At 38.9% G+C, this 16,885-nt stretch overlaps 1 protein-coding gene across 1 annotated transcript in view; it reads left to right on the top strand.

Moving 5' to 3' along the window:
- Positions 1-379: 379 nt before the first annotated feature.
- olfm2a (olfactomedin 2a) overlaps positions 380-16,885 on the top strand; it is a 45,892-nt gene continuing 29,386 nt past the window's right edge. Inside the window, exon 1 of the mRNA XM_055034987.1 lies at positions 380-849. Within this exon, the coding sequence (XP_054890962.1) occupies positions 793-849 (57 nt within the window). The 5' untranslated portion in view covers positions 380-792. The remainder of the gene's footprint in view (positions 850-16,885) is intronic.

The raw sequence follows: 16,885 nt of genomic DNA, 5'->3' as shown, positions 1-16,885 counted from the left end.
AGATCCTTTTTAATTGGTATAATCCAATGACTATCTATCTATCTATCTATCTATCTATCTATCTATCTATCTATCTATCTATCTATCTATCTATCTATCTATCTATCTATCTATCTATCTATCTATCTATCTATCTATCTATCTATCTATCTATCTATCTATCTATCTATCTATCTATCTATCTATCTATCTATCTATCTATCTATCTATCTATCTATCTATCTATCTATCTATCTATCTATCTATCTATCTATCTATCTATCTATCTATTTTTCTCTAACTCTCTTGTTTCACTTGCGCGCGCGCACTACAAAGCTCGCGTGCATCAAACACCAGGACTTGTTTGAATCGGCTCCTGGCACATCGACGTGCTGCTCCTAGCGTCCGCACCTTGAAAGCACAGCAGTCACCTTCCAACCTCTGCGACTCTCCCCTCCTCTCCTTTTCTCTCTTCTCCTTTCTCAGTCGCAGTTATTCTGCAGGTCGGAGGGGACGGCTGTCTCTGCACAGATTACACCATTTTAATGAGTTCTCTCCCCTCCGCCCCCAACACTCAGAGACAGGAGCTTTTTGTATTTCGCCTATTTGCTCCACAGTAGACTGGCGGCTGGTCGCTTTGCCAAGCCACGGAGGGCTGCCTCGGCGTCCTGGTGATGAGGCTAGTGGCGCACAGCCGACACCGCTTTGAAGGAAACCCGTTGGGTCTGGAGAAACCGCCCCAATAAGGGACGACAAGAGACGGGAAGAGCTGCCGGAACTACTGTACGTTGGGACGCTATCATTTCTCCGAGAATGCATCTCTTCAGTGCCATGTTTCTACTTGTGATGTTAGCTGGCATGCCCAGCGAGGTAAGGACGCCTGCATGCGTTGAAAAGGCACCGCGTAAAAGTTCCTGTGGTGGTAAATGGGTGTGCATTCTTAAAACATAAAGTGGAGGCGAAGGTTTTCTAACAATTGCAATCATTTAGAAGAAAGAAAGTCGCGGTGCTCCGTATCGCTTGGCGCGTTATAAAATAGGTATAGCCTACTTCGGTATGGTATTGTGATTATCGCCGTTCAATGGGAAGAAAGTAGGAACTTAAAAAAAACAGCATGCGGAATAGACCACTGTAAACAGATAGACGTGACATTAAAGGCACCTTCCATGTTCAGGAAAGTAGAATAACTTTTTCTATAATGTTTGAGATCAACTAAATGTTTGAAGATGTTTGGTGGCTTCTGTGACCTGCAGTTGTTGTTGTTGTTGTCAAGATCGTCCTGTCTACCTGCTGAACCTCACCGACCGAGAGGTCCAGGAGGCGTCTGCTGAGAATCATTGCCACTGCTTGTGCTGGTTGATGAAAGAAGCTGGCAACCATGTGGGATTTATAGCTGTGAATAGAAACCGTGAGTAATTAGCGTGGAGTGGCAGACCGGCGCCAATGAAACGGCAGCGGGTCCCGGCGACGTGTGATGCGTCTCTGCATGGGTGGCGTGCTCCGGTGCATGACACTCCAGGAAAAACCGTGTCCGTTTGGAGAAAGCTGACGAGCTTTGATGTGACAGTTGCAAATTGAAGTGAAGGACGGTAAATCATTTGACCCAGAAAAGCTTTTAGTCAGGGCAGGAGCATTTGGATTCGCAGAGAGTTCAGCTGGTCAGCAAATTCCCCACTGTTGAGAATAACTAATGGCGGATTAGAAGCTGTAAGAAAGCCTCGGAAATTCGTCTGTTATTTAACAGTTTGTAGGGAAAAAAAACATTTGGTACTTTTAGTTCCGTGCCTTAATTCATCCAGCACCATGGAGAGCGCCGTGTCGCGCCTTTTGGTTAAAAGCTGCAATCTGATTTTATTTAGCACCACAGACAGCGCCTCCTTTTACGGAGGCGGCATCACTATATGCTGTAAAGGCCACCGGCCGTGGGGCTTTAAAAACTCTGCAGCAACATCTTTGAGAAGCATAGCGCACTGTATTATGACACTTTCCACATTAAAAACATTAAATATGAAAACAAACGTCAGGGAGTTGTAGAGTTGCCTCTAACGGGCAATAAAAATCACATCAAGATATATTATTTATTTTTCTTTTGGGATGTTCCCCTGAAGCCCCTGAACAAAGCAATTTGTCACAGCTAATGAGCCTGGTAGACTTTTCACACACTGGTGGTTTCATGGAGACATGGACGAATTTATTGGAACCCTGGGTAAAGATACATCAAAAGCCTTACAAAAATACTTTTTTTGTATTGCAGGGGAATAATAAGAGGATATTAAATAAACCAAACCTTACCTCGTGAATATTTTTCCAATCAGGAAAAACACATCACATGTTGGTTAATAATTGCTTTTGACAAACATCCTTTTGCATTAAAATTTGGTGCCTTATTCAAAGAGGACATGTCATCTTCTCGTGAAATATTTTTCTACATACAAAGAGAGACATCGTTGACCGATTCGTTTGACAAAATATTTTTAGGTTCTGGGTTTATCATTGATTAACCAAATAGGTTTTGTTTACAATACCAAGGACTGAGAAGACTATGTAAGAAGGTTGATTTGGATTTTGGTGAACCATTTGATCATCTTTGAAAGATACTCTAATGCCTCATTTAAATTGACTGGCTACATCCACTATAGTTTTAGTTAAAACATTCTGTCACAATGAATTGTGGCTATTTGGACATTATATTTGGGATATTTGAAATTAACTCTAACACACATACTGAGGGACTCAGAAAGAAGATTATAGCCCCTTAACAGCCTAATAAAGGCTTCAATGTGATCTCAAATGATTTAGAAATCAGGATCTGACCAGTTTGCCTTTATAGACTTCATCATCAATGTCACAAGTGTGCTCTACAAAAATCTAATTTAAATAAAGCAGAAGTAAAACTAGACTTTGCTACAAGCCAGTGAGTCACACATACAGGCAAATCCACTGAGGAAATTGTATACATTTCCTCAGTCAGATTTTTTCGAGTCTGGTGACTACAAGAAGCATCTCACTATGCTTATGTCAGGCAAATAAAGCATGGCATTACTTTTTGGCCTCTGCCATCAGTTTGCTGTGCCTGCTGAATAATGGTCCTTGTTTATGTAGTTGCCTAAGGGAAACATTAACAGGGCCTCTATTCTACATTGTGTTTATACTCCAAGAAATCAGAAGGTCTTGGATCAAATTAAACATTTCTAAAAACTCAACTTTAAAAGTAAAGCATAAACCCGAGAAAGAAAAAAAAAGCATAGATGACTGTACATTCATTTCAAAAGAATTGCTAAAATGACCAATAATTGCACTTCTGGTAATTTGGTTGCACAGTTAAAGCAGGAATAAATGACAGACACAAAATCCTCAAAACCATCACACAATATTTGATAAAATAGGACGAAATTAGTTGGCGCAATTGTGTTGAAAATTCACTCATGTCTAACTGTATAAATGGCAATGGTCACATGTCACTGCATACATCCGTGCCTTCGAGGTCACGGCTACAACATGGGTAAACACGGATGGTGACCTTTAAAAAAAGTACAAGATGTTTGTTTTACTGATCCGAATCCAGGCTCTATTGGAGCTAAAAATCTGCTGAGATTTTGCAACTTAAATGAAACACGGCGTCAGACACACTCACAGCGTCTTAGATATGTTACATTAAATCACTCAGGTTCTCCGACGCCCAATTGTAAATTCATCCACAAATCAAATCCAAATCCACCACGGATGTGCTCCAGCAAACATTAAAACACCAACAGTGTAGCTGGTGATGTACTACCGAACAGTATCTTAACCACAGCATCTGTGAATTCATGCAGTAACTGGCCTTAGGGGACAATTTGTTTTAAGTGTTTGTCATTAAATATTGAAAGGTCTGAAAGAAAATATGACACCATCCTTCTTTCTAAGGCTGCATGCAAACATAAAGAATTTATGAATTCTTGTAAATCAGCCTGTGAGAGTAGCTGCGATATCGCATACAATTTTAAGTCACGGTTTTAGAAAATGCCACCGTGAAATTATGTCGAGGCCTTTAATGAGGCACTTGCTCATTGACAGCATGTTTCTGTTAAGTAACCATGAAGCCTTGGGTCGTTAGTGACACAGAGGGTACCTGCTTGAATTTGGCATTAAATGTGTTTTATATTCATCAGTCCATGCAAACCGGATGCAATGGCACAAGGGGCGGTCATTGTTTGTGTTTATTTGTTTGGGTTTACTTATATCGTTTGAAGGAACTTGTGAAAGAATTGAGATATTTTCACATCAAACACCAGAACTTATTTTTTTAAATATCAAACTGATAGATATGAAAGTATTTTGATTTAGACTCTCTGCCAGGCTCAACACTCTGCTTCCCAGTGTTTCTTGTATTACCTATGTGGTTCCCACTACAGAGTAACAAATCCCTCAGGAAATTGCAAAAGTTGCTCTAAAGTTTGCCTGAAGTTTATACATCCATTCCCTGTATGTTGCACTCAGCCTGTCACACCCTGTTGGCAACAGCTATAGGGGGAGATTTTTGAGCATATTTATCTTAAAGATAGAGAGAAAGTTTATTCACTTTTTGTAAACCGGGAATTTAATGGAATGACTAAAAATCATAATTTATGAAAGGGTTGAACAATAATACTGAGTTTTGTTGGCTGTTCTTTTCCTGAATCTCAAGGTTTAATATAGTCAAATCACAAATGTAGTAGTGACCATGAACATATCAAATCTAACCCTTCACATGCATTTCACTTTAAAGATGAATCTGCATCAAGGTCTTGATGCCTAGTTGTAGTCTTAAGAATTCATGGTGACTTCAAATATGTGAAAGTTTATTTCTTACTTCAAGCAGATTGAAAAGAAATAGCAAGTTTTTTAAGACTTGCTATGCTTTTAATATTAAAAGCTGATTTTATGCTTTTCAAAATAGGTCATTGTTTACATTATGTTGCATTAGAATTCAGAAATCCAGAAGTATTTTAAAAATGTTTCTTTCTGAATGGTCAGTTAGCAAAAAAGAGAAATGAGACAGGCCTTTGAGCACTTAATGATACCTCAGATGCTCAACAACTTTAGCCAGAATAATCACCTGGTTTTTTTGCATTTCTTCTCTCCCTGTCAGAGAGTTTAATTAAAGTGGTGAAAAATGTGTATTGTGTTGCAAGTTTCTCAAAATCTACATCTGGTTTAGGTGAGCTTCTTGAATCTAGAGGGACAAGAAAAACAGATAGAAAGACAGAAGCAAGAAAAACCTGATCGATTTGCAGATTTCTGCTACTATATTTTTGGAGCATTGAATGTTTTGGTACTTTAGTTTTGTCTAAAGTTTCCCCACACATCTTGATGTGCTCAACATCACTCAGTGACTTTTTCAAGAATTTTGTTTTCATCCGATTTGGAGTGATGCAATAACCTGGAACATTTAAGTGTGCTGCCACAGGATGGTCTTCAGGCCCATACAACATCTGTTCTGAAGATAAACCACTCTTTGCTGATCAGAGGAGCAGGGTGGCAAGAACCACGGGTCAAACTTCAGCGTGATGAGAGGTAATGCAGCAAGATTAAATTTTCCTGAGGAGGTAGTCTGGAGCTGACAAACTGATGTGTTGAGGACTTAAAATCCCTCTTCAATTTTCTTCAAACAAACTTTTCCCCACAATTTCAGTTGGATGCCATAACTTAAAATTTTGCTGTGAGACCTTTCCTAAATTTCCAGAGAAATGTGTAAAGAGTACCAGCAACGTCTTTATTCTGCTTAGATTATATTTGCAATTGTTGCTATTAATCAGTAAATTCTCCCTTCTCAGAAGTGGTAGTAAATTAATTTACTGTTAATAATTTTGTTTTACGTGTTCACTTATGCTTCTTTTTATTTAATAAATCATTACCAATTAAACCTCAGTTTCATTGCGAATAAATATGATCCTAAGAAGTTATTCTTTTCTAAATAGAGAAAATCTCTTCATTCCTGCTTTAAAATATGTAGTAAGATTCCCAATTATGAAACATTTTCTCCTTCTAATTAATTTTAGACATTTCATTCTTAATAATTTCTAATATAATTTTACACAGCTATTAATACTACAAAAAATATTTTCATAATTTGTTTTAGCTGCACAAAGCAAAGGTTTTGTGGTAACTTTTAAAAATTGTAGCTGCTAAAATAATTACTTGGTTTAAGAGGTTTGAACTTAAATACTCCCAACCTCTTTTTGATTGAGGATGATGAAACTGAACCTGTTCTGGTATTCTTCAGCTCATTCTTCAGTGTTGTAAGAGAAAAAGTCAGATTGACAGAAAGCTCTTCTGTACTTTACATGATTCTCATCAGGCATCATGATAAACCAGGATGGATGTATAACTTTCAGTCATCTTTTCTCAATCGAATTTGTTTGAAAATTTTAACTTAGCCATCCTGAGTCAATTTATATCTGCTGTCCAAGATTAGAAAACTAGATCTTGTAAATCATGATGCACGTAAAAGAAAACATTTTGCATATTTACCTGCAGGAGTTTATGTTTACACTATGTTACACTATTGTAAATTATATACAGTTATTTGCAGAACAAATATTGCTAAGACTAGCACTGTCACCATGGACAAAAGCTTTTTCATCCAGTCTGAAGACAACAGATTTATCTGTGGTCTTTTTGTATGTTTATTTGTATGTTTGGTTTTTTTAATCTGTAGCCCAAAAGTAGGTATTCTAAATTTTAACTTGAGTAAAATTAATTCTGACACGGCTTGTGCAAGGTGCTAAACAGCAGCTGGGATAAGCTCTCGCATCCACGTGCAGCTCAACACAAACTTAGAAAATAACCGAATTGATTTTCTTTTTCGAAGGACGTTTCTTACACCTACTATTGTCCATAAACTTGGACTTTTCACTGTGAGGTGTTTGGAAAAGATTGATCGATATTGTTTTCAACACTTGCAATTTATTCCTTAAGATTAAATCACATTGTCACAATCTTTTCATGAGGAGAGGCGAAAAATATTGTGCTCCAACTGCAGAAGCAAAAGTGTACGTGTGCTTTTTACAAGCTCGATAAGTGATGTAAAGCTACACATTCAGAAACGAGAATAGGAGACATTTGATGTTGCTAGATAAACAGCTGGAAAGATTAATGTCCAGCTGACACAGCTTTAAACCGCCCACTGCTGTGACCCTGTAGCCAAGAAATGTCTTCTCTTGGTGCCAGCTTCTTGAAAGCAAAGCAGTACAATTTAAGTAGCAATCTTGCCTCAAACTTGAGTGAAACCAACCCCCCTAATTTTTTAATTTTTGGCATTATACTCCTTCTATTGTGGTTGCCAGTGAGCCAAATGGATGAAAAAATGTGTTAAAGTCCTACCTGGATGCTAAAGAAGGAGAGTTTGTAGTTTAATAATGTGAATCTATGCTTACAAAAAATCAAAAACAAACAGACAAAAAAAAAACCCAGTAAGACAGTAGACTCAACAGTGTGGTCTTTCAATCAATCTGCTTACCTCTACTCAGAGAATTAGACAAATGAAAAGCTGCATGAGCATGGCTGTAAATCTGTCTGTGAGAGCCGAATGCACAATTCCTAAAATCACCTTGCCATGCCGTACAATGTCAGCACTTGTACAAATTATAAACACATGCAGAAGGAAGGTCAAGTTGCCGCAACGAGGCTTCTTTAGATCTTTGCAGAAGATCATTTTGCATGAAGTAAACAGAATTAGTTATTTCTGCACGAATAAAGAGAATGTTTTCTTATACAATAATAGTACAAATATAAATCTGTCATATGTGATCTCACTGTAAAGTTTGTGCATCTTGTCCTTGTAAATACAGTTCCACATAGACGCTCAAATACTCTTTATTCTGTTACGTCTCATTTAGTAACAATCCTGGCGCTCTACGGCATGTGGGCGAGTAAGTGATGAGGAAGGGGGAGATGAGACACAATGCCTCCATCCGCCTTCATGCATTCCCCATCAATATACAAAGGTGCCGCTTCACAATCAGCCACAGATAATGAGGTTGCATTACGTTTGATTCTCTGCTGCTTGGAGAGATTGAATAGTATGTGCTAGTGTCATGGCAGATTAGAATGGGGCTTGTACAAATGCACGATAATGACACCCCGTTGTGTGAGTGAGCCACTGTTGTGAAGATTTGTTTTATAGAAGAGTGGCTGCTTAAGAAAGAGGCTGCAGCGAGAGAGCTACTGAGCCTTTGTGCTGTTCACTGTTCGCTCCGTCCTCTTTAATGTTTGATGTGCTTTCATGTCGCCTGCTGCTCCATCTAGAGAGGTGCTTGTATGTTTGTGTGTGTTTTTAGGAACAAATAACCCTCAAAACATGCAGGAGGCTCATATAATGGGGACGTATCTGTGATCTGAGAACTAAAAGAGAACACTGTTTTTGTTTTCTTAATTTGCTTCAAAGTAAAAGTTACAGTAATCGTGAAGCAAGAGGTTGACATGTATGCTCATGCATGAACTACGTATTCTTCAAAATCCAGCAAGCTGCTTGGATTTTGATGAAAATCAATATACAAATGCCCTTTTACGATTACCCTTGCCATATTTTTTTTCATCTCTCATCCTGGACTGAGTTCAGCATGATGGTAGCAATCTTTTTAAGATGCGCCTTAGTGGCAAATTGAAGTGCTTTATTGCTTTGGCACTGTGTTGCCAAAATAATTGAGTCTTTTGCCTTTGGACAGGTACATTTTGATGACAAATTAATTTGTACTAGAAAGGTTTTAATACAGCATTGGTCTACCGACCCGATTGTGCATAGGAATCTTTTCAGACAAGGCAAGTTCTTTTACACTGAACTGACTCATACACATTTTTATGGACCTTATTTTAAGATTCAGCACCTGGTCACTTTGGAAGGAAGGTCAGAGACTTTCAGCTCAAAGTTAGTGACTTAAAATTGTCTAAATTGTCCTGAGCGCCATATCTTAATGCCCCATGCCCCAAACTCTACACCCAGTACAAAGCAGCCACAAAACCGCCAAAGCCAAATGAGGTTTGCCAGATAGAGAAGTGTAATTGTTCATTCCAGAGAGTTCATTCAATCAATCAATCCACTGGATTTTGATAAATGGCATGATCAATTTAGAAACATTCTCTTACAATACTTACTCTACACAAGTAAAAAGGGAGTAGGAAGAAGAAAATCTTGTAGAAACATGACCCCCTCTCATGGCCACATATATAAAATTAACAATATAAATTGCAAACAGTATATCATTCTCCTCATTGTTAACTCAAAAGAGTAAAATACTTAATCATTGTTTTTCTTATAAAGTGTTGAATGGATTTAAAGTAGAGCATTTTCTTTTCAACTATTCCATAACTTTATTCCAAGAACCACAATTCACCCAACAGATTCCGGCACTTTACATGTAAGACTTGGATATAGCTGCTTGGCTGTGGAAACCCTTTCTATGAATCTCTCTGCACACTTTTTCTTCAGCAAATCTGAAGGTCAACTTTGGAGGTCTGCAGATATTGATTCTGGAGAAAGTTGGCACACTTTGGAAACTGTTTGCATCAGCATACGCTGAACCTGCTCTGTGGTTTGTGGCCCACCATGATGCGAGTGAGTTACTGTTATTCCCAGTCTCTTCAACGTGGTTACAATAACACTAGATGCTGGATTTTATATCACTTTCATCAAGCGATATTTGATGAAATTCATTCTTTGATTCAAATCTTTGATTCATTCAAATAACTGAATGAGTTCAGTCATTTGAATCCAATTGAATCCATTGAAATTCAATGACCTAATTCTTTTCGCTGTGTAGTATAACTATAGAGTGCAGTGATGGGTCGGATTAGAGCCTCTCTGGTTTGCGTGCATACTGGACACTTTCATTTGGATGGTGCTGGGTCACATCCCAATTGGGATGAGCCTGCTGGAGGGACTGTGTATCCTCTCTTGGGATGCAGACGAATGAATTAGAAAGTGTTTCTGGAGATGGGTATGTCTGACTATTCCTTGTGACAAATCAAATGTGACATTCTATTAAATTGCTAAAGTTTTTTTTTTCTTTCAAGCGAACAGTTGTTTATAATTTTGACCTAGTTCACAATTTCTCTCTTTTTTGGTTTCAGATGCTTATAACCTGATTTTCAGTCGTGAAACTGAGCTTTCAGCCACAGAACCTTTTGTATGGGCCAATATTCATTGTTTTCTTTTGGGGACATTTTGCAAAACCTATTTCCTAAGGAAATGTGCAAATTAATAAGTACCTATTGATCTGGTACGATAGTTCTTCTTCTGACTCACACAGAAGAAGAATTATAGTTGAACCCAACTCAGAGAAAATGAACAAAGTAATAATGTAAGTAGTAATGCAAGAATAAACAATAAAATTAAACTTTAGGAGACATTTAAGCATGTTTTCAGATTTCTTTCAGTGAATCATCACTGAAAGAAAGTAGTCAACCACCAAAAGAATTAAAATTATATGCATTGGTTAATAAACCAACGCATGCTCATGGGCATGACATGGCAGTGGATGGGTATTTTTGACTTATAAGGATTTATATGACACTCTCAAAATTTCCTGTAGGGTTTGGCTGAAAAGTGGGAAAACAAAATGTTATTGAGGTTTACAATTGTATCTCTTTTATCTGTCTGAAGAAACTAAAGATGGTAAGCCAAAGCATTAAAATGTTTGGTACATCCATCTTTTATGAGACTCAGCTCCTCTGATTCTGAAGCCAATGGATGGAGGTGCAATATTCTCCTCTTTCAGAATCTGAAAGAGGAGAATCATTAGGGAGTAATTAGAGGCTTTATCCAACATGTTTGTTTTGTTGCTTTGTTTAATAGAGACTGCAGGAAGGAAACTCTCTCCAAACACATAAATAGGAGCAATAAGATTATAGCTTTTCATAAAACATTAAGAAATCAAAAAAAGATAAAACATTAAATTCCACAGATTTTTCATGGTGGACAACAATGATTATGTGTACCAATCACAGCTGTCCTAATGGACGGATATGCTATGAACAGGGGATTCTTACGTAATTCAGCAGTTTTTTCTTTTGAATCCTAATTTTCAGAATCACCCAGAATCTGGTTCTTGTGTTTTGAGCTCATCCTTTAAAGGCCCACTTACTCATTCTAAATCACACACTGTCCAATATTCGTGCTGCAGGCGTCTGTGGCCTACTCTCCTAAAATGGCTGGTGGCGTTCCCATGAAGCAAGCTCACTGAGTCCAGGACAGCTGGCAATCGCCATTAGAAAGGGCTTTGAGGTCTTTTGGGGCTGAGAACAAAACATGATTGTTAGAGATTTTTCTTTTCTACAAGCATTGTTAACATGACAGCTAAGTAGAAGCCAGCTGTCCACTTTGGGACTGCTGATAATTTTTTCCACATCCAGAGGGGAATAACTGTTGACCATTCCTCCAAGTTTTATGAAAGTTAGAATGCACACAATTTATTTAAACCCTTCACTTCTTATTTAATGGATGGTACATTATTTGTATGCTTACTGTCAAAGGTTGCATAGAGCAATCAGCTTGACTGGTGGAATAAATATCATCCCTATATCGCATTCTCTCCCCGACTTTCTCATTCTCCTTCTGTGAGCGTGTGCTGCAGGGTACAGGACTCCCAGAGGTTTATGTCTGTGACTCTAAGCAAGAGTGACATTTCTCTGACAACACGCAGAACGTACACACACACACGCACACACACCCCAGCTTTGTCTCTTACACACACATTGTCTTTGTCTCCTGTACTCTATAGTTGGCAAACATGTCAGTGATTGGATCCACTGCACACAAAGAATCCAACAATGTATGGGATCGATTCTAACAAGCATAGCAGAGGCCATTACAGATATGATGGGAGTGACAGAGGGAAATTAGACATGCTTGATGTTCTGCTGACCAGACTCTGACCAGTCATGCTGTCAACATTTCATGTTACACAATTTGCTACAACCAGTAGACAAACCTAGTATACATTTGTGCGTGTGCGTGTGTTTGAGTTTTTTTGCATTGCGGTAGACACCTCCGGACCAGTTTTCTGTACGACCTTGCTTTCCCCCGCTTGATGAATCTTTTATGAGTCTGGCGATGTGGGTTTCTGTGTAGAAGATTGGAATATAAATATGGCTGTTACGCCTAGAGCTCCTCTTCCTGCTCTGATACAAAAGCTTTCATGAGACTGAGCACATTGGGCAAGCTGCTGCACGAACGACGCTCTTCACGTCTCTCCACCTTTATCAGATGAAACACGTTAAGGTGCGATGTGGCTCTGCTCACACCAGACATCAATGGAGCTTCCTCTCTCATTCGCCTTCCCAAACAGCATGTCACGTCCTTTGGAAAGGTTCCAAATGTTTCCATAAATCTGATAGGATTATGTTTTATGAAAGGCTCATTGAGAAGTTATGCAAGAACTTAATGAGTTAAATGATGTACAATATCAGCCAGATGTTTGCATACTCTCACTGTTGGCATAAATTTCATATGAATTTGGGGATGTAGTAATGCAATAATTTTGGGGGAGTGGTATAATTTTACAGGTTAAAATAATTTTAAAAATACTAACTGTGTGAACAAGTTAGAATATTTTTTGCAGATTTTCTCAAGAGGCTTAAAATCCTCACATTAACTTCATAAACCACACTTTGTGTCATGAAGGATAAACGCCTCAAATCTTTGTCTTCTCTGATCATTAATCTTTTCTGCAGCAGACATTTGGCTTATCCATGTGGAAAGTTGTACATTTCAGTCATACTTGAAATTGTTCATTTTGGAACAGGGACTTTTAGGTCAGAAGCCCATCGGATTCATTTTGATATTAAATAGCTTTACCTTGACAGTGACACTGGGGTACAAACAAGTCCCAGATATTGTTAGGCTTTAGTTTTGGTTCTCCAGGTTGTTCTTGGACGACCAGTTTGATTTCAACTCAGGGATAAAGTTTGGGTCTGGCAAACCTGTAGTGGATAAAACAAGCCAATTCTCAACTTCTGAAAAGGTTACATTAGCCTTATTGAAAATTTATCAACTATGCTTATAAAAGGTACTATAGGTCAGGAAACTAAAATAAAAGTTCTACCATTTCTGACAAGTGTATGCAAACGTCTGGCCAGCACTCTGGCACATAATGAAAATGACGACAAAGTGAAAGATGAACTCTCATTTTCCCCTACAAACTCATTTCCTTTGATTGGTGTCTTTTATCTCATTTATTTCCATATGCATGTCATATCATCATTGAGATGTCAGACCCATATGCACAAATGCTTTCAGGAAAATTATATTTAAAAGGTTTATTTTAAAAACAATGACTATGAATGTGATCTTGAGGACACGGGACATCAAGTTCACTGAAGGAGAAAGGGAGTTGAGGGGAGAATGTGATTAAGGAAATGTTTTAGTAGAGGATGAATAGCCAGGGGGACACAAATGAAATCTGGGGTGAATGATCCGAGTGGTGGGTTGCCGTTGTTGAAGGGTGCAGATGTTACTTGGAATCGAGTCAAAGGTGGACACAGGAGGCGGACAAGGAACACAGAGGACGTGAATAATAGGAGCTTTGAAGCTGTCAGCTGTGGAAGCAATAATCCAGAGGTTACTGGTCTTGATGAAACTTTGTTGGATGGTAATCTGGTGACTCATGGAAAGGTTGTTCAGAGCTTTATTCGACAGGAAATGCCACTCTGGGAGTGTTGACAAGGGAGATTCAGGAGCTCATAAAAATCCAGCTCGAGGGTCAATTTGAAAAGAGAACAGAGGATAATTAACTAAATTTTTCACAAAAAGCTTCCGAAAAATGTGCAAGGAATCCACAGGGGGGCTTAGGTTTTACCACAAAGGTCAAAAGAATGGTAGCTAGTTCCCAATATACTCCAATTGATGAATTGATGACTAACTGATTTGCACACCTGCTGGACTCCACCCTCCCACGTAGTTCTCCAGTGGAGATTTGAGAAATCTCACAGAAAAGCCCAACCACACAGACATCCCAGATCCCTGACAATGCGAGTGTGGCCGTGCTTCCTCCCATGTAGAAATGAGACCCAATTGCCTGACTTTGGATTTGGGTTATAAAAGAAGAGAGCAAAGCGCCACAGTAGAAACGAACGCAAAAAGCTCGAGGAGCCATTTAATTGATAGTTTTTTTTCCACATGCCGCTGTCTTAGCCACTCAGTAGGCCTATTGATGAGGGAGGCTCTCACTGACTCCGCCAAAGCTTAAAGGCTCCAGTCAGGGAGGCGTGGGAGCCCAGCAGCCATCAGACACTGCTGCATATCAAGCAGGCTGGCAGAGCAGCTTTCTGCAGCAACACGGTGAGTAAGGTAGAGAGGTCCTTTGATAGAGACACTACCTGTAGGACAGGCTGATAAGACGTTCCAGAGGCAGCAACTCCTGCTTCATGATACCATTTTACCCAATTCTGCCCTGTTGGGATTCCTCAATGTCTACATTTCACAAGTATACCATGGAATGAACATCACACTTTGAAATGATAGTGCTTAGTTCAAATATAACTACGGGGGAACTCATTATTTCAATTTTAAATGAGAAGCAAATGAAATTGCATGTGCAGGTTTGCATCATTTTACAGCTAAAAATGTTAATTCTGCTCTATGTCCAGGATCAAACACAGCTTTAAACGTAAAAAAAGAGTTTAAATGTATCACTGAGAAGTGAAAATAGGAACACTTTATGGTTAAACTTATTTAGTCATACGTCAACAGCACATTCCAGAAAGTATCAGACACTGTGCTGACAGATGCTATGAGCGTTCCTCTCTGTGGTGTTCAGTGTAGGTGGGCAGTGACAGGATAAAGTGAGAGGATATGAACTGGGTTCAAATTAGTGGTTATTGGAGTGGCTGAAGATGACAGCACATCCGGGAGTGCGTGGGAGAGAGACAGAGGAAGAGGTGGTGTAGAGTTTGTGGAAATGAAAACTGGAGATAGCAGGAAGGCATAAAAGGAGAGAAATACTAAGAAAGAGCTTCACATCTGTGCCTGCAGGGAAATTATCTGCCCTATCCAAACCAGAAGGAGAATAATAATTAGAGGCCCATCACTCCGTCACTGATTTTGTTCCGCTCACTGGCAGCGACACTCCTTGCAGATTGTCTTTAATTAGCTCTACATCGCTTAATCAATACGACCATGATAAAACAGTGGCATGTGCATCCTGTCGCCCGGTCGACAGACACTGGAAGCAGCAGGAATAAAGGACTAGTGTTGACAGACGCGACGTGAAAGGGAAATGATCTAGAGTGGCATCTTTGTCAGAAGAGAAGGAGGCGGAGGTAAGGTGTGTGTGGGGGGAGTCTAAACAAGACGTCATGCTCTGATAAAAACCTCCTGATATGACGACTTGAATCTTCACTTGTTTGTTGATTTTGTGTGTTTGAGGATGAATATTGAGATATTTATGTGTATTTGCCATGCTCCAGAACAAGGTGAACAGGTTGACGACTTTGCTTCTTTTTTGTTTTAAACTCCTATGAGATCAAACACTGTTGTATTTTTGAGTATCAGACCTGCATGTTTCAGTTACACGATGGGCAAAGTGATGAGTAGGTATTCAGGATTACTTGCTCTCCTTAAGCCTTATTGCCTTTGGCAATGGGCCCTCTCCTTCCGTTTTCAATTCCTGCTCTTCTCAATGAGAGGAGCAGCTCTGCAATAAGTTGTTGCGGGATCCTTTAGAAACAAGCACCTCTTATTTGTCAGGCACATTTTTCTCCTCGGTACGATATACAATAGATCGATATCTCTTGCCATCCCTAAGTCTGTCCTGATCTAATCAAAACAACCCACACCAAGACATTAAAAGTGTAGTTTAGATTCATTTAAAAACAAAACTGATTTGTGTATGTACATACAGCTATTCTTTGGGGATTTTTTGTTATTGCCAAACAGAGACCAATAAAATGTTTACACTTCAAGATTCACAGTATTTCCTTATTAATTCAACACAGTTGTTTGGGACTGTTGTTAAACGGATTGTTAAACGGATTGTGGGTTTCAGAAAGTTTTCCATTAGTTCATCATTCCAGTGTATTTCATCCATTCATCCTTCATCCATAACCACTTTTTTTCTGCAGAGGAGCTTGTGCTTATCTCCAGTGAGTTTTCTATTACAACTATGTTTTCATATAGATTGTTGAACTGTTTTTATGAAAGGTAGGGCAATAGCTGGCAATATGTTCCCAGAGGAAACTGCAGCTGTGTGAAAATCTGAAATTAAGCACTTTAATATGAGTGTCTATAGCAAAATGTGCCGATGAAAGGTACAAAATCCTTCATCCTTCTCTTTACTGAATGGAATATTAATATGAGGAATAACCTTTCTGATATTGTGGCTGCCTTCAGATCCAGGCAGTCCCATTAAGCACTGTAGGTGTGTGTAGTGTCGAGTGTGCAGGGCAGGCATGTTGCCGTTGCCACATTTAAAAAAAAAAACATTAATAAACAGAACAATTTGTTTGCATATTTATTGGAAAACTGAATAAAGATTATTGCAGCAAAGTATGTTTACATTTTACAATTCAATACTTTGCACCTGCTCAATGGCACGTTAATTCATAACAAATTCCTTTTCCTTATCCGACACAACTCCCATTGATGTAAAACATGACTCTAAGGTCCAGTCTTTACCATGACAGCCTCTCTATCCGCCTCCCACTACCACTTTCTCAATCAGAACACTTCTCATCTCACACTTGGCTGATTCCACACCAGCCAACATTCATATGAAACCTCTCATTTCCTCTCTCTATACCAATTTGCTCCAGTTTGTTAATACTTTTCTCTCTGTTTGCCTTCATAATGACTGAATGGATCAGTTGCTCCTCATTTCTGATACAGACTTGGCAGATTACGGTCCTTAAATCAGCAGCTCGTTGGAAGAATGTAGAAAATGACACGGTGATA

The sequence above is a fragment of the Poeciliopsis prolifica genome, unplaced genomic scaffold, assembly GCF_027474105.1.
Source record: "Poeciliopsis prolifica strain line A6 unplaced genomic scaffold, Auburn_PproV2 SCAFFOLD010, whole genome shotgun sequence".
Taxonomy (NCBI): Eukaryota; Metazoa; Chordata; class Actinopteri; order Cyprinodontiformes; family Poeciliidae; genus Poeciliopsis; species Poeciliopsis prolifica.
The sequence above is the reverse complement of the archived record's forward strand: the minus strand, read 5'-3'. Positions and strand labels throughout refer to the sequence as shown.